At 48.7% G+C, this 23041-nt stretch overlaps 1 protein-coding gene across 3 annotated transcripts in view; it reads right to left on the minus strand.

Annotated features, from left to right (window-relative positions):
- The window catches only part of NTHL1 (nth like DNA glycosylase 1), a 275635-nt gene that overhangs the window by 188810 nt on the left and 63784 nt on the right, over nucleotides 1-23041 (minus strand). For 2 of the 3 annotated variants that reach the window (XM_069647325.1, XM_069647326.1), the window contains exon 2: nucleotides 2171-2430. The exons of the other annotated variant lie outside the window; for it this stretch is intronic. In XM_069647325.1, the coding sequence (XP_069503426.1) occupies nucleotides 2171-2430 (260 nt within the window). The remainder of the gene's footprint in view (nucleotides 1-2170; nucleotides 2431-23041) is intronic. 3 annotated transcript variants of the gene reach the window in all.

The raw sequence follows: 23041 nt of genomic DNA on the forward strand, positions 1-23041 counted from the left end.
ACCTATAATCAATTTATTTCTCGTGATCCATCAGCCACACCTACCCATTTCCATGAGGCTTCCACTGACACCACTCACTGCCTCCAGCCCCACCCAACAACACAAGCCTTCCAGTATGATCGTTTGGGTTGGTGGTAGCCAATATGCCCTTGTTGGATGTGCATGTCAGTGGGTCACTCAAGTTACGTGGTAATCCATTCTTGACAAAACCAATCACAAAAAAAAACGTAGACGAATATACCGATGTACATTTCTTAAATCGAAGCAAGATGTAGCGATATTAGTCCCAATGCAGGCATTACTTAAAAATGAGACTTATCATTACGACAATCAGCATAGAAACAGAAAGTGACATCCTAGGGAGGAGATGATGTTGAAATGGGAGTGGACTGTTGATTGTGGTAAATCTTTTGAGTATTCCCATGGGGTACATGGAGAATTTTATTTGTTTTTGTTTATCTTTGCAGCTGGTACAAATACATGTATGAATTACTCACTCTAGCGACTACTGTACTCCTAGGCCATAGTCCCCTTTCCCCCACACATGTTCCTGTGTCACTGGAAGACTCCAGGCTCGCTATGAAATTGCTTGCCATTTTGAAATGAATCCTGCCTTCAACAGGGAGCCAGCAGAGAGAAACCATGGTCGGGGTGATGTGCCCGAATCGTCTGGCGTGGGTGACGAGGCTCTGTGCAAATTGGCTTTGAAGGATGGCAGGGTAGATTTAGGCAGGCCAAATTAAGTACAGCAGTTCCCCCAACAGCAGAAACCATGATGAATGATAATTTTTTACTGAATAAACCAATACATGTATTTTTTGGAAGGGCAGCTGTAGAAAGGGCCTCAAGCCGCAGAGAGACAGGAGCAAAAGTCATGGGCAATCGTCTGTTGCGATTGCTACAAGCATGGTTTGAAAACAATTGTCACAATGGAGTCCTTTGAGCACACTGCTGGGGCAGCTAGGGAGGCGGGAGGAAAGAAACAGGAAGGTCAACGTGCCACACAAATAACTAATTCCAGCTTGTATACAATGCAAGGACACTTGAAGAGCACAAGAGACACGAACATTCAACTGCCCCAAGAAGGGTACACTTCCATTTTGTGACAGTCAGTCACATAGGCAAACAAAGAGAGACCTACTCTTTACATCGTTAGCCTTTTCTAAACAGAGCAAACATTTACACGGCACAATCACACTGACCGAGTCAAGATATATACAAATATTTGAATTTCCGTCTCCATAACGCAACGGTGATAGCACAAGATCATCAATTTTCCATGTTGGAAAAACAATGGGATATTTTCATTTCATTTTGTTAATTCTGAATCCAAGTTAGCTGGGGAAATTTCGTTAAAGAGCCTGGTCGGTGTTTATTAAGTAAATGCCCGGGAAAATATACATTTGTCAGCTGAGAATTTTAATTTTGGCAAGGAATGCCAGAGGAGAATAGCATAAAGGAATGAGTCCAGTGCACGCTTAATCCACTTGAAAAAGAAACGCACGTGAGTTTTAAATTACAGGTGAAAGAGAAAGAATTCAGGGGACCGCAAGGGGGCGGGTGGGATCTCGTATTAGAGGCGAGTGGAAGCAGGATAGTATGTAAACTCGGAGTGCTGGCTGGCATATTACACAGAACAGGGTGTCCCTGACGTGTGTAAAAAATTGGATTCTACGACATGGTGTGCTTATGCTGCGATCTAGTGCTCGCCGGTGTCAGGACATGGCCGTTAAGCACATTCAAAGCACTCATAATGATGCGACTTCAAAGGGGGCGCCGCCAGTTTTGGCACACAGATGCGACACCGCCTAAGACAGTGCCCGATTTCGGCCATGCTGCTTAAAGGACAAGTAAACCATGAGGAACAAGAAATAGATTACACCTTTTCCTTCCCCTGAATTGCGATTCTATTATCCACTGCTGGTACCATTCTATACGTCAGCAATACTCGTTAGAATAAAGAACAGCTGAACCAAAATTCAAGAGCTCTGTCTTAATCTGAACATTGATCTAATTGCCAAAAATATAGGTTATTCCTCAGCAGCGATGCAAAACTACATGCAATTAACCATATCCAATCATTAAAAAAAGTCCTTCTTACCCAATAACTTTATCAACTCTTGGGAAAATGTTTAGCAAACGTAGTGTTATTTTACCAAGCCAGTGTTACCTCAGGAGGTGCGGTGCGGTCACAACACTTCTCAGCGCCCATCACATCCACAGGCGCGCCCTTTTCCCTGCGCATCTCCCTGATGTTGGCCAGTTGCTCTCTCCAGTTCTTTGGCTCCCATTTGGGCTGCTTGATGTCCTCCTGGGGATCCTGGCAGACGACCTCATTCTGGGAGGACTCATAGGCAACTTTCAACGCTTTCTTCGTTGGCCTGCGTTTCACAGCTGGGCATTCACCAGCGGCCTGTTCTACCTGGACAGCTGGGGAATAAATGGGAGCCAGTAAACATATGTCCAAAGTACTCTAGAATACTAGGCATTCTCTTGCTAACAGATGTACCCCCTTGATATATAGAGCCTCGTGGCCGATTCCTTCTGTTTTTAAGGGCTGTAATAATAGGTGTTATTACCCAACTCAATCGGCCCATCTTGGAGGGAGGACAGGCTGCGTAGGCCCTGCTGTGATAACCTACGACTGCAGGATATACAGAAATCTCATCTTTTTAGGTTACTGTTGGCCCTTTTATTGATCTTGTTCTTTTCGGTTTGGCCACCTATAAGCCATATTGCATTAGAGTCCAGATAGGGAAAAGGGGCATACGAGGAGTGACACAAAGCCTGTAGGTGTTGGGTTATTTGCCCACCCATTGACTGCCATGGCCACGCTACTCTCTATGTCCATTCCCAACCAGTTCCTGCCCCTCCCTGGCCAAAGCACCTCCTCTTGGGAACTCTTTGAGCTCATTTTCATCAAGCTATAGCATCAAACTTTGCACTTGAAGTGCCTGCCAGTGTTTTTTCTAATGACTGTAAATGTGCTACTGGGGTAATATAAATGTCTTAATTAGGTCTGCCTTCCGTCACTCGATTTATAGAGATAGGTAGATTCCATTCCAGGTTTTCCCATCGAGGGAGAAATCATAAAAACATGTTTTTAACACATTTTACCACAAATGTGTGGGGAGGGTGAGTTGGGATAATAAAAAAAGCTAGAGGGGGTTGGAGAGGACTGTTGGGGGATCCCCCCACCCGCATACATTTGCGGTAAAATGTCCTACAAAATAAATTAATTCGATGAATGTTCGTTCCCTCAATTAAAAAATCTCCAGGCAATCACATAGAACCGATTTATAAGCACTCTGCATGGCCTGCACGGAAGTCCTGTTGGAAACAAGGATTGTCAAAGCCAACAGCTTTGACTTGTGTATAATAAATATTAGGCATTTGCCAGGCAATGCTATTAGCCAGGTACTAGCACCATTTTGCACCTGCTACCATCAATGGCTATTTAATACCAGTTCAGCAGTGCCTGGCAAGTGACATTCCTATGCCTACACAAAGAAACAGTTGACATTGCTAATGCTGGTTTTTAATTGTATTCATATTTAAGTAAATATTTAGTATGGTAGTACACGTTCACATGAACCACCGGGGGAGCACATTTCAAACTGCCAAAAAAACAGCCAACACCCTTTTTACAGATTATGCTTTAAATATTTTATATTTTTTCCTAATTATGTGTGCATTTTTGGGAACAAAGGAAATGCAGTTTACCCTGCACGAGTCCATGGAATTCAAACATTCTTTCGTAGCTTTCATTCCTCAACTATTCATGATATACACATGTACTGACATGCGGCCTGGGTAACCACTCGGCTCTATAAGAGCGAGTTGGTTAAAATTACAATCACCTCACCCACGCTCCGCCTCTCAGCCTCCATAATGTTCTCCATTAAACCTACACATTTGCAAAACATGTGCGGACCTGCCACTCAGTGACTGGCCTGTGCTATTTGCAGTCTAACATGCCACTTAGGAGACATGAACACAATTACAGGCCTCACTAGTTTGGGCCCCAGTCAGGTCATGATGTCTGTACTAATTCCCTATTTTCACGCCGATGCCGAGACACACTTCTTTCCCTTTCCATCATTAGCATCTGCATTCTGTTTACCTCCCCCCCTGCCTTGCAAATACCCTCCTGTGTTTGTGTGCATTTGGCCTCTTGTGAAGATCCTGACATTTGTCCTGCATTCCTCTCATTCCCTAAAGATCATATCCCCTACAGCAGCTTTCCATTTCAAACCTCAATGTTCTCCCATCCGCTCTCCTGGTTCACACTATTCCCAATACATTCACTTTATTCATAATCTTGTATTTTTCTATATGCAATCTTCTGGAGGCCGACCACTCATCGTTGGTGCGTCTGTTGGTGCGTCTGTATTTCTCTTTTACCAATGTGTCAAGAATTAGCTTCCCTTCTGTAGGTCTGTGATCAACCAACTGTATTGTGCAAACCCGTCCCTTTCGATCACCTCATTCTTCAATAATGATGCCAGCAGAGCAGCTCTCTTATCACGTTTGCGGATACGTGTATCCAATCCTTGCACCCCTTTTCAGAAGCAGATCCTCTGACGCACCTTTAAACATTCTTAATGTTGCCAACAGAAAGTAACTGTGCTGCCCTCCCCTCATCCCCACAGTGGATGGTGTAGCTCTGCTGCCCTCATCTCGCGATACTATAAAGCAGGTGGGATTCTACTGCCATCTCTCTCTGCTCTCATTCTGACATCTTCCGAATCCTTAAATCAGAGAAGATTCCGTCAGATGTCTGATCTCCTTCACAGTCCTCTACCTAGCACGCACCTATGCAAGGCGCCATTTTTGTTACATTTGGTGCATTTATCTAACATAAATAACTCGTTGACCTCAAAGCTAGATTATCTGTCAAACGTATGTTACACTCATTCCAAAAGTGGGAAATGCCTAACGTCTTATACACGTGGACAGATCACTGCATTCTTTACAGCATACAACACCCTGCCCCATCCAATTTATACAGAGTGCCCTGTTGTCGTATCTCATATTCTCCAAAGATAGAGTATGTTTTGCTAGAACACAATGTACTCCTATGCTCTGCCACGTTCCTCAATACTTATGGGACATTTTTTTGTAGCACCAAAAAACGGATCGAGTGGACGAAACAGAGAAAGTAGATGAAGCAGATCAAACGGGTGGAGCGGATGAAATGAAGTGGATGGAGTGAGGGAGTGGACCAAGTAGATCGAATTGGATGACTCGAACGGAACGGGACGACATGGATGGAAATGGGTGGTATTAGATGGAACTGGGTGAGGCGAATGGAGTGTATAGAATGACCGAATGGATGGAGTGGGTGGAATCAGATGACACCAATGGAACTGGATAAAGATCTACTTTGAATGGATGGAACTGGGTGGAATAAATGGAACGGGAGAGAGTGGATGGAACCGGACAGAGAGGATGGAACCAGACAGAGTGGACGGAATTGGACTGAGTGGATGTACCACACGTATCACCGTGCACCTGCTCCCATGTTGCTGCCATATATATGTATCCTCCTATATATGCGATATATCTGTATCCCCATATATATCTGTATCCCCATATATACCTGTATCCACCCCTGTCGCTATATATATGTATGTTGCTATGTATGCCCCACCGTCCTGCCCACGCGCCAGGTCTAAGATCTAAGGTTCAAGGCGCTTTTACAGATAACCACCATACCTCACCACTACACTTACACTCTACTATACACCATCATTCAGCTAGAACACAGCTATACCCCTGTTAATTCGGCCTAGCTGTTCACATACGAATACGACCCCATGAACACCTCATCACCCTAATAAAACGCAGCTAGCTCAGCACCTTCTGGCTAGCTGTTCACATAGGTGTTCCTCAGGCCTAGCGCAGCCAGAACCCAGTCTGGGTGTCCACCCACCAGACTGCACACATCCAACTGATATCATCAGCACCACACCTATCGCTAGGAAGCAGCTATCATCCAACAACTACAGCAGCTGCAAACATATCCGGTGCACCCACGCACCATACGACACTACCCCTCTCTACTAATTTGAACTACGGTTCCCGAGGGCGTTCAAGCTACCAGCGCTTTGAGGTCATACCAATGATATATAAAGCGCTATATAAATGCCAAGTAACATAACATAACAAAAAACATGTGACCTTTTTTAGTTTTACGCGTGAGCCGCACCTGTCTAGCCTTAACCCCACCTTCCTGTGCCCTGCCCTTCAGTCCTTTTCCGATCATCAAGGTCATAGAGTAACAAAGGATATTTTCAGGTGGGAGGGCGTATGGTTGAAAGGGGACTCTTGACAAGAAGACTTTAGTCACTACGTTGAGTAACATTGTATTACTCCTACACTCCTGTCCCCTTTCCTACATATTTATGGGAGATTACCCAGCACTGGAATAGAATTATTGGTGGATGGTTCTAATTTCATGTTATTTAAAGAGATTATTGAAAACCGCTTGTCCCAACTGAGACTCAGCTCTGGAAGTCAAGGCAGCAGCATTTGCAGAAAACTGACAGGGAAGCCCAAGTACCTGACTTTACTATGGGCTGCCCTGGGACATATTTCTGAAAGGCAGCAGAGGCTGCCTTTGTCCTCACAAGATGGGCATGAAGACGTTTCATTGGAGGATGACCTTGAATGTAATAAGTCTCTAACATTCAGAAAACTATCCACCTGGAAATGGTGACTTTAGATGCCTTCTTAGAACTGGCAAACAAAACAAAGCCTTGAAGATGCTCTGAAGTCCTTTGTCCTGTTAAGGTAAAATGGGAGTGCACTCCTGATGTCTAACCTATGGAGGACTCTTTCTGCATCAGAAGAAGGTTCAGAAAAGAATACTGGTAAGGACATGATTATGATTGGTGATTTATAATGCGCTTAATACCCAGAGGTTTCCAAGCACGGACCCGGGGATCGAACCTGTGTTGCTCCGCGTCGCCTTGCTTCCAGGGGGAGCGCTTTGCCCCCGAGCTATCCTCCCGAGACCCTTCCTTGATTAATATGACATTCCACAACAGCCTTGGACAAAAAGAATGGGGGAGTCCAAAGGACAACATAATCTCGATAACATATTAATTAGCACAAAGAGCCTGTAACTCGCTAACTCCTCTTGCAGATGTAAACGCCACAAGGAACCTTCCATGATTGCTGTAGTTCGCCTTGAGGAAGCTCAGGTTCCATATAGGGTTGATGATCTTGGAGGCCCCAGAGAGTGTGGTATACAGACCTGCACAACTTGAACCGTGGAGAGTCCTGGAGGATTCTGGTATTTAAAGAACTGCTGATGCAGGGGTTGGGCAGAATTTGCCATCTGCAACTGGGCAGCCTCTAGCTTCACGCCTGGCTTCTGATTGCCTGAGGTTTCAATGCCATGACCCATCTAAAGAAGCTCTGGACCTTATGATGGGGGCTACGCAGCAAGTGGCTATGCTTTTGCACATGGTGTGATCAACAGAATTGACCTTGGTGGCAAGGGTCTGAATTTTGTATTTTCACTAGTGAAGGGGGGACTGTAGGTCTCTACCATGTGGCATACCTGGCTGCGATATACATCTTTATGCAGATCTCAGGGGCAGGGCCTTTTTTATGGTTCCTTAGGCGATTCTTTTTCTAAAGGGCGTTATATCCAATATTAAACAGCACCATACATCCAAATGCAGTGGGAATAGAACTTGGTCCATGCAAATTTGATGGCACCACCATTCAAACTGCTGCACACTGCAACTTCAAGTTCCTCACTTTTTGGTGGCCACAACATCAGCAAGTCAGGTAAATCAGTTTCAGGTGCTATCAGCTGACAAGCCTCAGGATTCTCAAAGGACAGAATGATGCATCAGGCAAAGCCACCTTTTCTACAGGTGATTACTGAATTCCATATCAATCAGTCAATAAAACCTTTGCCCGTCTTTCCAACGCTGCATCCATCTAAGGTGGAGGAAATGCTGGACCAATTTAGGGCCCTTATGGATTTTCATTGCCAAGTCAAACAAGTACAGAACGGACAGGCAACTGCTTGTGGCATTTGACCATGCACCCAGAGGAGTGGCTGAGGCAAAATAGATCTCCTCCTGATGAAATCCCACATGCATTAGACTTTTCTATGAGGCTACGCTCAAACTTCGTCATAAGAGGCTAAGATTGCTTTCCATAGAAGGAGCAGGTTCTAGGCGATTTGCAGGGTGGTGACTAGGTCGACTCTGCACACATTTGGGAGACACTACTTTCTGGATTCAGACACTGGGGCTGAGGCCTTGTTTGGAAGACCCATAGTGCAGGACATCTTTGGTTGTGACTTCTAATTGTCCTGGTGCATCTGAGGACCCTCCTTACTAAATTGTTAGGTACTGCTGCGTGAATCATACAAAGATAAGGAATCTGCAAAGTAGACAGCATCCTTTACAAGAATCAGTTACGTAACCTAAAAGGTAACGTTGATTTTGATGGATACAATGGGGCTCATTATAAGTCTGGCGGACAAAGGTAAAAGTGGCGGTAACAGAATTACTGCCACTTTTACCGTACCACCAAACTAGGAGGCTGTAAAAACTGGAGGGGGGGTATCTGTATCCACTATATAGGTGGGATAGAGGCACAGAGCACCCCAGCGAAGGCTCACAATTGGTAACGTTGGGTGAGCAGCCAGGCTGAGACGCAAGAGTGGTGATGCAGGCCAGTCACAATGAATCCCTGAAGCTTCCCACAATGGAATATCCACACACCAGGTTAGGTGATACTACCGTACTTTTATTAGGATAAAAGTCAGGTAGATATATACATATAAATAAGACTCACTTTGTACTAGAAATCTAAACAGATAGTTTAACTTAATCTGTACAGTTCTATGTGGTACCAGTATTACCTTTAAATTAACTTATAATGCACCAACTACTGTTGGTTACCAAAAACCATTTACATCATTAGGCAATGTTTAACTCATAGAACATTACTGTACAAAGGCAGGTAATCATTAGAACATAGGCACGATGCTTTCTTTAGGATAAAAATGCAACACTATGGCAGGATCCCCGCACCTGGGCAACCTGTAAGGAAAAGTTAAAGTGTATTTTAAGTTGTATATTACAGCCCAGTTCAAATATGTTCATTAATAGTCTGCTCCTCTTTCTACAGATCCCTACGCCAAAGTACCTGTGAAGCCACAGGAGAACAGGATCCAAGACGAATCTGGGACCCCTGGACGAATCCTGAGGATGGAAGATGCTCTTCCTTGTCACAGTACCTTTGGTGCCTTGGCAAGGGAAGTGGTCGAGTTTGTTGGCATTACTCGACGAGACGCCTTGAGGATGAACACCCCTCCCCCCTTGAAAGATGGAGTTGCTGGTTTGTCGGTGTCGAGAAGAAGAAGGGAACCAAGCAGTGTCGGGAAGTCAGCAAGGCAGGGCTTTTACGGTGGTCTCCGATGTCGGGTTGCTACGCCAGCTCTGGATGTCCCACAAAGGTGAAACTTGCTGTGGACCTCGATAAGGCCTGGCTGAATGAGATAAGACCTTTGGTGGCCTTTTTTGGTGATGACGGGTGTAGTGGCAGAAGTAGGAGTCAGGTTTTGGGATTTTTTGTTTTACCACATTTTGGTTCTTCGGCGCTGCAGCTGCAGCAAGGACCTCAGGATGGCTTCTGGTGACCTGGACATGACCACTGAACTGGACTGCAGACCATCACCAAGTCTGGATGCTTGGGAAGTCTACTTTGGATTTTGGTGGTGGGAAACCCACTGACAGATACTCCTCTGCAGACAGCGACCCTGGATCTTCTCAGGCGTGTGAAAGTGGATGGATGTCGTGGCTGAGGTGCCCGTTGAAGGATTCTTCAGTTGTTTGGAACTGTCACCGCTCTGTGTGTCGGGTAGCACAATGCCAGGTTACCCCCTCTTCTTTGCAGTATTCAGCGACTTGGCTTCTAGCGGTCACAAACACTCCTCTGGACCCTGGGCAACACAGATGGACCTCTTGGCTTCAAGATGTCGAGGCACTCCTCTTCTGGACCCACAAGGATTCCTTTTCCGGATGGCAGGCACACAGGACTGGCTTCCAGGACACTTTGGGTGAACAGCAGCAGTTGCACGATGTTCCCTCTTAGCTACAGGTAGAGGTTGCCTATCCAGGTCCTCTCTGTTTCAGTCCTTTCGGATTAGATGATGAGATGTAGCTCCAGACTGCTCAGTCAGCCAATCCCACACAAGTGCATTCATGCAGGCAGCAGCCAATCAGGCTCACATGCATTCAGGCCATTCACCAGAAATCAGACACACACACAACACAGGATGTAGATTGGGGACTGCTGCCCAGCCTTTCAGTGCACTACACTGCATTCATTCCAGTTTCCGTCAGGGCTGACTCAGGCATTGTGTCACACAACCAAAACCAGGCACCCACAACACCAGCCAGGGCTTCTCAGTTCTTTGATAAAGAAGGGGGTAAGGCAAAGATAACCAAATCTGCAAGGGACTGGCCAATCCTGCTGCAGTCTCTACCTCTCCTGTCCCCTCCCAGGCCCTCTGCACCGCCCTGGCTTCTCATTTCATCTCTAAAACTCAGGACATCCTGTCCTCTTTCTCTTCCGCTCCTCCCTCTAGTCCCTGCTCTTTCTCTGGCCCTTCTTCGGCCACCTCTCCTCCCTCCTTCTCTGCCTTTCCCCTGTTCTCCTCAGACAAGGTTTCTAGACAAGTCCGATCTATAAAAGTCTTGTCAAAACAGGTTCACCACTGTGCCTCCAAAACCATCAAGGACCACATTGACACCCTGGCTCCTGTTCTGGCTGATTTCTGAAACCACTCCTTCGCCACTGGCGTCTTCCCCGCTGCCCTGAAGCACTCCCTTGTGCACACTCTTCTTAAGAAACCCTCTGCTGACCGACCCTTCCTGCCCGGTTAACTATCGTCCAATCTCCATCACTCCTTTCTTAGGCAAACTCCTGGAAAAGCTGGCCATCTCCCAGCTTAATCTTCACTCTGAATCTCTTGGTTGTCTCCTTGACCATCAGTCTGTCTTCAGAGCTGCCAGAGCATGAAAATTCCACTCTCCTGAACATCTGTGAAGACCTGCTCTCCAACCTTGATTCCAACACCCTCTGTGTCCTCATCTTACTTGATCCCTCTTCTGCCCTTGACACAGTCAACCATGCCATCCTGCTCACCCGTCTCCGTGATAACCCGGGTATCACCCATCCGGCCCTGGCTTGGCTGACCTCCTTCCTCTCTCCGATCGACCCCCCCAGGTCCAACTTGGGTCCTTCCTCTCCTCCATCTCTATCTCTATCTTTACCTGTGGTGTTCCCCAGGGGTCTAATGTCTCTTCCTGGCTATTCAGCCAATACCTGGCACTTCTTGCGCACCACATTGCCGCTCTCTGCCCCAACTTTCAGTGCTATGCGGATGACACAACTCATTTTCAGGCTCCTTTCTGCCACCTGTTCTCCTTCTCTCTTCTCTGACTGTCTGTCCGCCTTCCAGGAGTGGTGTGCCACCAATGATCTCTGCCTTAAGGCCAGTAAGACCGAGATTCTCCTCATCGGCACACCTGCTCCCTCCTTTCCTGTCAATCTCCGGCCGGCCTCTCTTGGCCCTCTTCCTGCTCCCACCTGTGAGGCCAAAAACCTTGGGGTCATCTTCGACTCCACACTTTCCCTCTCTCCTCACATCTCTGATGTCTCTAAGAAGTCACACTACCAGCTGCACCTCCTCAGAGGTATTCTTCCTTTCCTCTCCTTCCCCCAGAAGCTCCCTGTCTCCAGAGCCCTGGTTCTCTCTAGGCTGGACTACTGCAACAGCCTCTTACTAAATCTGCCTGCCTCTACTCTCCACCCTGTGTAACTCATCCAAACAGGACTGCAAGACTTGTCCTTGGCCTCAAGCCCAGGGATCGTATCTCTCCAGGACTGAAATCTCTGCACTGGCTCCCAGTGGCGGCGAGGATTAAGTTCAAAACCCTCTGCATTGTCCACAAGGCCTTCTGTGGCCTGGGGCCTCAATACCTTCAACTCTCTTCCTAAATATCCTCCTTCTCAATCTCTTCGCTCATCTGTCTCCAACTCCCTCAGGGTGAGTTGCTTCTCCAAGCAGCAAGTTGGTGTTTTTTTTTTTTTTTTAAATTTATTTTTATTCAAATTTCAAAACCAAACAAAAACACACATTTCAACTGTTTCAATATACAAAAAAAAACATCATTGTGCCATTCAGTTTCCATTAGAACTCCCCAAATCACCCCCCCCTTAAACTAGAGCCAAATCTCCCATGTCTTCTACTGGAGCGTTATCGGGTAGTACAGCACTTAAACGGTCATTGCCCGAATCTTCTGTTTCGTTGTTACCCTGGCAGGAATTAACCATAGAGGTCACCAGTTGCCGCCAGGCCAGCAGGGGCCCCACTTCTTCCTCGCCCCCCCTGGTAACCGCTTCAAACCAGACTGCAGATTCAGCTTCCGCCCATTTCAGGAGGTCTGCCCACCATAGCTCCACCCTGGGTCGATGGGCCGCCTTCCAGCCCATTGCAATCCTGCGCTTGGCCAGAACATAAGCCAGGTCCTTCATCTTGCTTATGTGTTTGGAGTGTCTGGGTCTGGTAAAAAGCCCTAGCATGCATGACCAAGCCGATTCCACATCCAGCACCACTCCCCCGCCAGCCAGCTTCGTTTTGACCTCATACCAAAACCTGAGCACTTCCGGGCAAGCCCAGAACATATGTAGCAGCCCTGCATCCACCTCCCCACACCTGGGGCATTGCTGCGTGGCTAGTCCCCCAAACCTTGCAATCTTCCCGGGGGTCAGGTAGGCCCTGTGAGTAACGTACAGCTGGAGTTGTTGGAATCTAGCATTTCGGGATACCTTTTTATGGTATCTCTGTGCCCACTCCCATTGCCCATCTGTCATAGGTCCTCCCACCTCCTCTTCCCAATCCTGTCTTAGTTGGAGCAACTCCTTCCCCGCCCTCACCCGTAGGAGTTCATATATCCTCGAGATTTCGTGCCCGCCCTCTGACACATCATACATAGTTTCCAGGGAGGCCTCAGGGTCCTCCGCTAGCACTGTCTCGGGCCATCTTTCTCTAGTCTTTTTAACGAGCCTAGCGTGAGTTATATATTGGCCTTCATGCACCCCCGTCTCTTCCTGCAACTTCTGGAAGTCCAGTGCCTCGCCATCCTGCCATATGTCTCCGAGGGTGGCCAGGCCTACCTGCTCCCAGTATCTCCGGACTGCTTCGAATAGCTGAGAGTCGTTCCCGCACAGAGCCACCAATGGGGCCTGCCGGGAGTACGGCTCCTGATCTCCCATCATCCTCCAAGTCCTTTGCCAGATCTCCCAGCCCAGCCTCAACAGCTGTCCCTTGCCCACCATTTTATCTCTACGCAACCACACCACTTCTTGCAGGAAGTATGGGGCTGAATCTCCATGCAGGAGCCGCACCTCCGCCGAGTCTTCTGCTGAAAGCCACCTAGCCACATACAGCAGCTGCCCCGCCAGGTAGTAGAACTCAAAATTTGGCAGGCCTATGCCCCCCTTGTCATACGGGTTCTGGAGCTTCCACAGGGCCACCCTGTTCCTGGAGTTACCCCATAGAAAGCCCCTGCACATGCCATGTAATTTTACGAATAGGCTTCTTGGTATCAAAAATGGGACGTTCACAAAAAAGTGCAAAAGTCTAGGCAAGACCACCATCTTAAGCAAAGCCGCTCTCCCTATCATGGTCAGAGGCAATCTGGCCCAGAACACCATGCTATTCTTAATCCCTTCTAACGCTCTTTCCGTATTATGTTTGTGTTCTGCTTCTATTTTGTGGTAGATATTTAATCCCAGATACCTGAATGTCTCCGTCTGCCATGGAATCGGTAGGATAGGTAACCTCTGCAACGGGACACTCCTGTATCTGCCCAGAGGAAAGAGGCTGGACTTTTTGAGATTCACCGATATACCAGAAAGGGCAGCATATCGTTCCATTACCTCTAACACGTACTGCAGATTTTCTTCCGGATAACGCAAGTAGAGAAGCATGTCATCTGCATATAGTGATATCAGGTGCCTACCGCTACCCGTGCTTATGCCCACCTCCCCATATTGATGACGCAGGCATATTGCCAACGGCTCTAATGCTAGTATATATAGCATGGGCGACCAGGGGCACCCCTGTCTGGTCCCTCTACTAAGTTGCCAGGTGTCTGAGATTGTGGACCCCGTTTTGACTCTCGCCAGCGGGGCGCTATAGAGCAGCTGGACCCACCTGAGGTACCCCGGTCCTATTCCATATCCCTTCAGAGCCGCCTTCAACCAGGGCCATCTTACCGAATCAAAAGCTTTAACCGCGTCTAGTGACACTATGGCTAGCTCGCCCGAATCCCCTTCAGTTTGGTCAATAACATGGTGTAGCCTCCTGTGGTTATCTGTAATGTTTCTGCCCGGGACGTAACCGGTCTGGTCTGGGTGTATCAGCTTCCCTATCACCCTCTTCAACCTGTTGGCTAGCACCGCAGTGAGTATTTTGCTGTCCTGGTTGAGCATGGACAATGGTCTATAGGACCCGCACTCCTCGGCCGGCTTACCCGGTTTCAAGAGTGGGATGATCACGGCCTCGCGGAGGGACAACGGGAGTTCCCCCTGTTCGTAGGCCTCGTTGAAAGTGGCAAGCAGTGGTTGGATTAGCTCCTGCATATATGTTTTGTAGAACTCACTAGGCAGTCCGTCTGAACCAGGTGCCTTGCATGTGGGCAGGTTCTGGATCACCACCTCCAGCTCATCTGAGGTGACAGGTGCGTCTAATTCTGCGCGTTCTAGGTCATCTAGGGTGGGCAACTCGATGTCCCCCGTGTGTCAAGTATAACTTGGCACATATCCTCCCCTGTGTCCTTGTACAGGTGTCTATAAAACTTATGGAACTGCTTGTTTATCTCCTCTTGGGTGTTGCACATGCAACCTCCCTCATCCTTGACCTCACTGATCACCGAGCGGGTGGTCTCACTCTTATACAGCCAGGCTAGCAATCTGCCCGGCTTGTCGCCCCCTGCATGTATCCTCTCTGTATATTTCCTGTAATTAAGTCTGCACAGCCTGTCCCAGAGTTCACTGCAGGTAGCCTGTAATTCTTTTATCCTAGTTCTGTTGTCGTGGGCGGCGTTTTCATAACGCGCAAGCTCCTCTAGCTCCCTTTCCGCTGCTTGGAGTTCCCTTTCTACACCCCCCTGGAGCCCTTTAGCCTTAGAAATGGCCACCCCGTGCACCACCACTTTGAACGCTTCCCACAGGGTGCCCACAGAACGTACACTACCCATGTTTATATCAAAATATTCTTCGATGGCGTCCCGTAGGCCCTCCCGGAACCCCTCGTCCTGCAACGCCTCGGTCCTGAGCCTCCATGTTGGGATCCGCGGTCTTGGGGGTTGGTGTCTCCACTCCACTACCAGGGGCGAGTGGTCAGACAATACTCGGGCCCTATATTCCGCTCCCACTATGTCTCCCGCTATCTTGGCCGTTACAAATATATAATCTAGCCTGGTGTGCAAATTATGTGGCGCTGCGTAGTGTGAATATTGCCTATCCTCTGGGTGCAACCTCCTCCATACATCCTCTAGGCTTAGGTCTTTCAATAATGTTCCCAGCGCTCTGGCCGCCGGCGCCGTTTTTCCCGCCCTGTCCTTTGATCTGTCCATCCTGGGATTCAGAGTGCAATTAAAGTCCCCCCCCCACACTACCGTACCCCCTGCCAGGGGCCCTAGTTTACTGTAAAGAGTCCTAAAGTAAGCTGCCGTATCATTGTTAGGGGCATACACGTTTACAATGTGCACTTCCCTATTTTCCAAGAGGCCCCTGACCACCACCATCCTACCCTCCGGGTCTGCCGTGGAGCCAAGCAACTGGAACGGCACATGCGGCGCCACCCACGTGATGACCCCTCTAGCATACACCGAATATGCAGCCCCTACCACAGTGCCCTTCCATTTCTTCTTAACCACCTCCTGCTTCTCCCTAGTAAGGTGTGTCTCCTGTAGCAGGGCTATATCTATGCGCATTCTCTTTAAATACAGCATTACTTTATTTCGTTTCAGGTAGCTGTTGAGGCCCCGTACATTCCAGGTCACAACTCTGAGATTACCCGACGCCATCTGTTCGGGCCGTTCCCATCCCAACCTTTCTCCCGATGCTCCCCCTAGTAATCAATTTTCCGGCTCTTCCCTGACAAGTTACAAACAAAGACCCCCTTCCCCATCCCCACCCCACAGCACACAACTCCCTCCCTCCCCCCTCCCTACCAACCCCCAACAGTTGCCCAGCTCCATCCCTGGATCTCAGGCCTACCCACTTCTGGACCTGTCCCGTATCCGAGAACAAGGACCCCGTAGGGCGTCACCGATCTAACGGTGACCTAACTAAATGAACTATTATTGGGGTCTGAGGGCGCTTCCTAGGAGCTCTGTCATCTATGTTAGGAGAGGTGCGTCCAACGGGACCCGCCGGCAGATACCATAGCCCCCCTCCTACAAGCTCAATATCATTCTATATTCCAGTCCCAGTGTCATAACTATGGCACTTAGGGTGCTCTTGTGACGTGCTACTTATCTTCGGCCGCATCCGTCTGGGCATCCTGTTCTTGAGGTCGGCCCTGCAAATCCAGCCAATCCATCGCCTCAGTAGGAGTCTCGAAGAAAAGGGATTTGTTCTTGTAAAACACCTTCAACCTGGCGGGATAGAGCAACATGTAGCGGTGGCCTGCTTCTCTAAGCCTCCTCTTTACCGCTCCGAAGTTCATTCGATTCCGCTGCACTAGGAGCGTGTAGTCCGGGTACGCCGTTATTTTCGCTGACCCCCTTTCTATAGTACCTCCTTTCCGGAAAAATTCAAGAATCTTTTCGCGGTCACGATAATTCAAGATCTTCGCAATCAGCGGCCGCGGGGGGGCTCCCGGGGCCGGTCTCCTGGTCAGGGCCCTGTGTGCCCTTTCTACCGCGAACCCCTGAGTCAGCTCCCTGCCAGTAATCTCCTGCAAGAGCAAGGTTTCGACGTATTCTGTGGGGTTCGGTCCTTCAACCCCTTCCGGTACGCCCACTATACGGATGTTGTTAAGTCTGGCGCGCCCTTCCGCTTGCTCCGCTCTATCCTCCAGGTTGCCAACTCGCTGCACTAGAGCATGCAGCTCCTTAGCATGTGCAACACATGCCTCCGTGTTCGGGGTCATCTCCTCTTCTAGTGCCCCAGTGCGCTCTGCGATCGTTCGCACGTCCTGTCTCAGTAGGTTCACCTCTTCCTGGACCGCTCCGATCTTGAGGTCCAAGCCCTCCTGCAGCTCTTTCATGGCTAGGCCCAGCTTCGTTTCCCAGGCCACCTTCAAGTCAGCAATTGCTGCCAGCACCTCCTGGATTGTGCCCGGCGGGTCCCCCGCCGCCGCAGGGGTCTCTTTACCCTTGCCCCCCTCCGCGCTCGGGGGCGACTTGGTGTAGGCCTCCATCGTGGGTTGCTTGTTCCGGGGTCTCACCACTTTGGTGGACATCCTGTCGCGTCAGTTGGACACGGTCTCACGGTGCTGCTCCTCACTCCACTGTTCGCGTGGTTGCTGACCACCCTCCGCTGTTTTAAGCCTGCGCTCGCCTGCAGCATACGCCCCGAGTGGGCTGTGTCCTCCCACGTGCTCGCGCACCCCTGGCGTTAGGTTACTGGGTTCTGCCGTGTATGGTCCGCAAACAGCTCTCCACGGTGCCTTGTTGCTTCAAGTTCACAGTCCCAAAGTCATGCGTCTTGCTGGGTGGTCTCCACTGCGGGGCTTCTGTTCTAATATTCCGGGGGGGGCCCTCCTGGGTGCAAGGGGCTTGCAAAATGGTCCAAATCAGCCCGTTCAAGAAGCTCGTGCCACCCCCTCCACGTGCGGGCACAGTGCCAAGTCCAGTGCACACTTGACTTGGGCCCTTACTTGGGCCCTTTCTCAGCCCAGCCTCCCTTACTCCTAATGTTTTCGGGGGGGGCCCTGCGCATCCCCCGGTGCTCGTATGAGCCCTCCTGTTAGGCGACCTAGTTCAAAGGCCCACGGGGGCACACGGAAGACCCGCAGCCCTCCGTTGGCAGTTCCCACAGTGTTCCGTTTCTCCTCGAACGGACACACTGTGTTAGGCGACTCGCGGCAACAGTGCGCAGGATCCACAGCGTCTTTGTTGCCAACGAGGACCGCGTCGGCTTTCTCCTTCACGCTGCAACAATGAATCTCCACTGCCCGCAGCCCACGAGTCCGTCTCGCCCGCGGCCCCCACAGTGCTCACTCCTAGCACTCCTGCTCCGCTCCACGATCTGTCCTCGAGCGGCGAACGTAAAGTTCGTTACGGGGGTCTCACAGGTCACCAACCCAAGACCGCAGCGGCTCCCTCGCGGCTCCCGTCTTCTTCTTTGTGCTGGCCGCCATTTTGTCTGTGTCTTCGGTCCGGGACCCACTGCAGCTCGGCGAGGGTAACTCGAATTCCGAGCATTCCCCATGCGCCCCACCTTCAGCGAACGTCACCGCAATGTTTCACAGCGTCTCTGTTGCCAGCGAGGACCGCGTTGGCTTCCTCCTTCACGCGGCAACAATGTATCACAACTGCCCGCATCCCTCGAGTCAGTTTCGTCCGCGGCCCCCACAGTGCACACTCCTAGCACTCCTGCTCCGCTCCTCGATTTGTCCTCGAGCGGCGAACGTAAAGTTCGTTACGGGGGTTTCACAGGTCACAAACCCAAGACCGCAGCAGCTCCCTCGCTGCTCCCATCTTCTTCTTTGTGCTGGCCGCCATTTTGTCTGTGACTTCGGTCCGAGACCCACTGCAACTCGGCGGGGGTAACTCGAACTCTGAGCATTCCCCACGCGCCAAACCTTCAGCGAATGTTGCCGCAATGTTCGTACACGTGTGTGTAATTTTGTAGCCCCGGCTGGTCCCTGCACGCGCTCCGTCTCCTCAGGATCAATATCGGATCTACAGAGCTCCGCGAAGGCACAGCCTCCTACGTGGCCATCCAAGCCACGCCCCCCCAGCAAGTTGGTGGTTGATCTCTTTCTTCTGCTGGGGCCTCTGTCTGGAATAGCCTCCCTGCCTCTCTAAAACTTGAGGAGAACCATCTCGGTTCCAGAAGCACTTCACAACCTTCCTCTTTCCTTCGTCTTTCTCTCCTCTCCCCTACTGATCTCCTGGCTGAATCTTAATCTGCACTGGTTACCTGGCTACCCTCTGATCTTGGGCCCAGGTCCCCTCCCCGCCAGTTGCACACCTGCACTGCCCCCCTGGCAACCCTTGCACTCAGGGACTGTTTCTGTATCCCTAGAGCCCCTACTAGCACTTGACACCTGATGTCTGCACTTACCCTTGCGCTTGCAACCATCTGGCTGCACTTTTATTTATTATTTATTGTCTTTATTTATTTTACTGTTATCCTATGTACTGTACTGCCCCCTCACCTTTCCCCCCACACTTTTCCTCTTCCCCTGCACTTGCACAATCTCAATGTCACCTGGCCTAGTAGGAACAGTGTCTCTATCTTCTCTTTGTTACCCCTCCCTTGCCTCATCTCACCATGAACTACTTGTATATAGGAGCGTTATAAATGCCATATCATATCAAGAGGCCACCAGCGGCCAACTTGCCTTTGTGTAGGAATCCATTGATTCCTATGGCAGGACCTGGGAATCCCAAAAAACTAAGGATACCTAGAGCCACTGTCAAGTCAGCATGTAGCTCCCACCAGCCCATACCCTGCTCTTTGGGCAACACACATGTGCCTAAAAACATACATTAGGGGCACAGGGTGGTACCCCTACCCATGAGTGCTGTGAGGGGTCAGTAATGTGAGGCGAACAACTGTTTGAAGATCTTTCAAAATAGGCATTTTTATTGTTAAAGAAAATATATCAAAATGCCTCACTGTCCCAACTCTGCTGAGGATTTCCCTGCCTATTCTAAAAGCTAGGGGAACACGGGATAACTGGCCCCCACACAAACCACAAAGAAAAGGTATGGCAATTAAATATAACAAACAATATGCACATTTCCTAAATGATATTCTAATGTCCTGGATGATTTCCCTTTAAAGTCACTTCACAGAAATGTTCAACCCTGGAAGGAAAATGTCTTAAGTCAGTTCTTAAAGATATAAAGTCAAAGCAAAAGTTCTTCAACAAAAGTTCCACCGGCAACAAATCTCCTGCTTTGGGTAAAGTTATCCACTTTCCACGTCAAGCAAAATAGTCCGAAAGGTAATCCTGGCCACGACACTTTGTCAATCCCACAGGAAGATTTACCACAGCTCAAAAGAAAATGCAATATCCATACTGTCAATGATACACAGTTCTTGGTTAAAAGTTAGGATTTCTTGAATTATAGTTTAAACATTCAAAATGGTATATATGTCAGGATGACTTCTTAGTACTGCTGCTTCTGCTTCAACAGTTCTAGTTCTACTTGTTTTACCATGAGAACCGTCAACTTTGTCGCAAAGTATTTCACCTTGGTTTTGACAACTGCACAAAGTAGCATCTACTGTCAACCAGAACATTGGACTACTGCCACCACTTCAATGACTTTTAAACAGACTTTGACAAGATAGAGGTTTACAGTACTTCAACCGCCTCAGGTAGGAAAGGCGCTCTTCCTTCAAATTGCTTTCTTCAAAGGGGCAGCCTCTTAGCCTCTCGTCTGCCACAATGACAACCTGGGTCTGCCTTCAAGACTCACTTCGGTAAGGAACTCGTGGTGGCAACAGTAAAGACAGACACTAGTGATCACAGTACAAGGGTGTTCATTAAACTGTATATGCAGGTTGGAAAACGCCTACTCTAAACCTAAATCTAAGATGGGAGCAAGCTACGACCATCAAATAATAAAAATGCAGTCCAAGTGGCCTCTTGTCAGATAAAAGGGCCTATACTAAAAAAACCTATTGCCAATCCTTACAACTAAATACAAAAAGAGTGTGGGATGGTGTTCGCAAGAAAGAAAAAAATGTTCACAAAAGTCAGGACGTGGTAGCCGGCAGTCTCCCTTCCACACATTTTGAGCACGGGACAAGGCGGGACGCATGAGCATAGCACACGCTCGAGCTTTCCCAACACGAGACAACAGTTACGTTCTCAGGTATCAGGACCTTTGGTGGTTAAGTCTCTTTTCTACAAAACTCTTTTGCCTCTGAGGACCTGTTGTGTTAAAAAATAACAAACAAAAAGTTATTTTCCAATGTACGTTGGTTGATGACTTCACCCCTGGTCTCCCACTTCCGGGCTCAGGCCCTTCTCATATGTTTGCCTCCCTCAGTCAGGTTCACTACGACATTCACTTGTCATTGAGTGATGGCTTTTCACCCCTGGATCCCTCTCTTCCGGGTTCAGACCCCTCTCAAATGGTAGCCCCCCACCGTCGGGTTCACTACGGCTTTTTCCAAACAATCTCAACTGTTGCATTCACAAGTTTTAATGTCATTTTAAACAATTCACTGTGGACTTCCCTCTGTCGGGTTCAATGTTCCTTTTGCTTTCCCACTTTTCGGGATTCATCTCCCTTAGCTTTCCAATGGTTTGTCGGTCAAACACTTTCACTTGTATAGAGGATTTCGCTAGACCCCTGTATGACCACTTTGACCTTTTCCTTTCGACTCTCCCAAGGCCTTCTGTTATCGGTAGTTTTTACAAAAGGGAGATCAGCCAGTCTCTCTCGAGTAAGCACCAATATGGTGCCGGACCCCTCTGCAGTTGGTTTTCCCTTAATGTTAACAGTTCTTTGAACTTCCCTTAATTTGCCACTTTGCAACTTCCTTTCAACACAGTTCGGTTTCTGATCGGCTCTCCCCTCGACTCACCGGCTGTGATGAACCGCTTGGCTGTTCTTGTATCTGGAGTCAAGGATGGTACCACGGTAGTATGCGTCTCTCTCCGTCATTGTCAGAATTCGCTCCCTTAGCTCCCGTTCCCACCGCTTGGGGGCATGATTTGGGGTTTATTCCCTACAGGACTTTCCTTCCGAACCTTATGCTACCATGCTGTGATGAAGTGGGAGCGCTAAATCCTTATTTTCCAAGCTACTTCCCTTCCGGATCCATTCCAGGTTTTTGGCAGCCAGCATGCTGCTTTAATCAAATGACTATGCTTACCAGAATTCCTGGCCCACTGCTTCATCTCCACCCTTGCAGGACAAGTTTGGGTGGAGGATAGGCAACACCTGTGGCTGCAGGTGCAGCAAGCAGCACACCTGAGGCGTGTGCTCGTTAAGCAGCTTTAAAAGCCTCAGTTTGCTTCAGTCCAGCGCTGGTCATTGATGCAGTGTTCTTGTTTGTGACTGGTCCCTTGTTCCTGGTTCTTAGTTTTGTGCCTAGTTCCTAGTTTCTATTTCTTATTCCTTATCCCTGGATTTCGAATTTAATGTGCTTAATTGATTTCTGCTTCCTAGATTCCCTTTCTGTCTTCCTCTGTCTGCAGGCAGCATTTGTCAGTGCTTTCCTTTTTGATGCAACCCAGTTTGCCTGTGTTCTATATTTCTTTGACTTTGCCCTTTGCTGCTGTAAACCTTGATGCTTTAGTCTTTCCTCTTTATAGAGGAAGCTTCCTGCCTTTTTCCTTGGATGGGTGGGGGAGGTTTGCCTTTGTAATTACGTTTTCTTTGCTCCTGTTCCTTTACTTTCTCTTGGAATCCATTCCAGGTTTTCCCTTGCACATCTGCATTTATTTTCCCATTGATTATTAGGTATGGTGTGCTGTGCTGTGCTGTTGTAGTTAGCTCCTGTGTGAATGCCTATGTTTTCCTCACTATTCTGTAATCACTATTCCTACTTGCCCCTTGTCTCGAGTCTTATGTATTTAGTTATCCTCCCATTGCTGTTATAGCCTTTTTGGGTCCCTGTTTGATCAACAGGGTTCATGGGTTTGCTGACATTCAAGTGGTATTTCTCGTTCTCGTGAGTACTGTTTCTAAGTTACCTTATTCAATACCATCAAGAGTGTTAGCTCACAGATCCTGTCGTTGCTTGCCCTGTACGTGGGCTTAGCGCTGTCAGTACCTGTAACAGCAATTGT

This window comes from Ambystoma mexicanum, chromosome 2q, assembly GCF_040938575.1.
Source record: "Ambystoma mexicanum isolate Mex_15411 chromosome 2q, UKY_AmexF1_1, whole genome shotgun sequence".
NCBI classification, from domain to species: Eukaryota; Metazoa; Chordata; class Amphibia; order Caudata; family Ambystomatidae; genus Ambystoma; species Ambystoma mexicanum.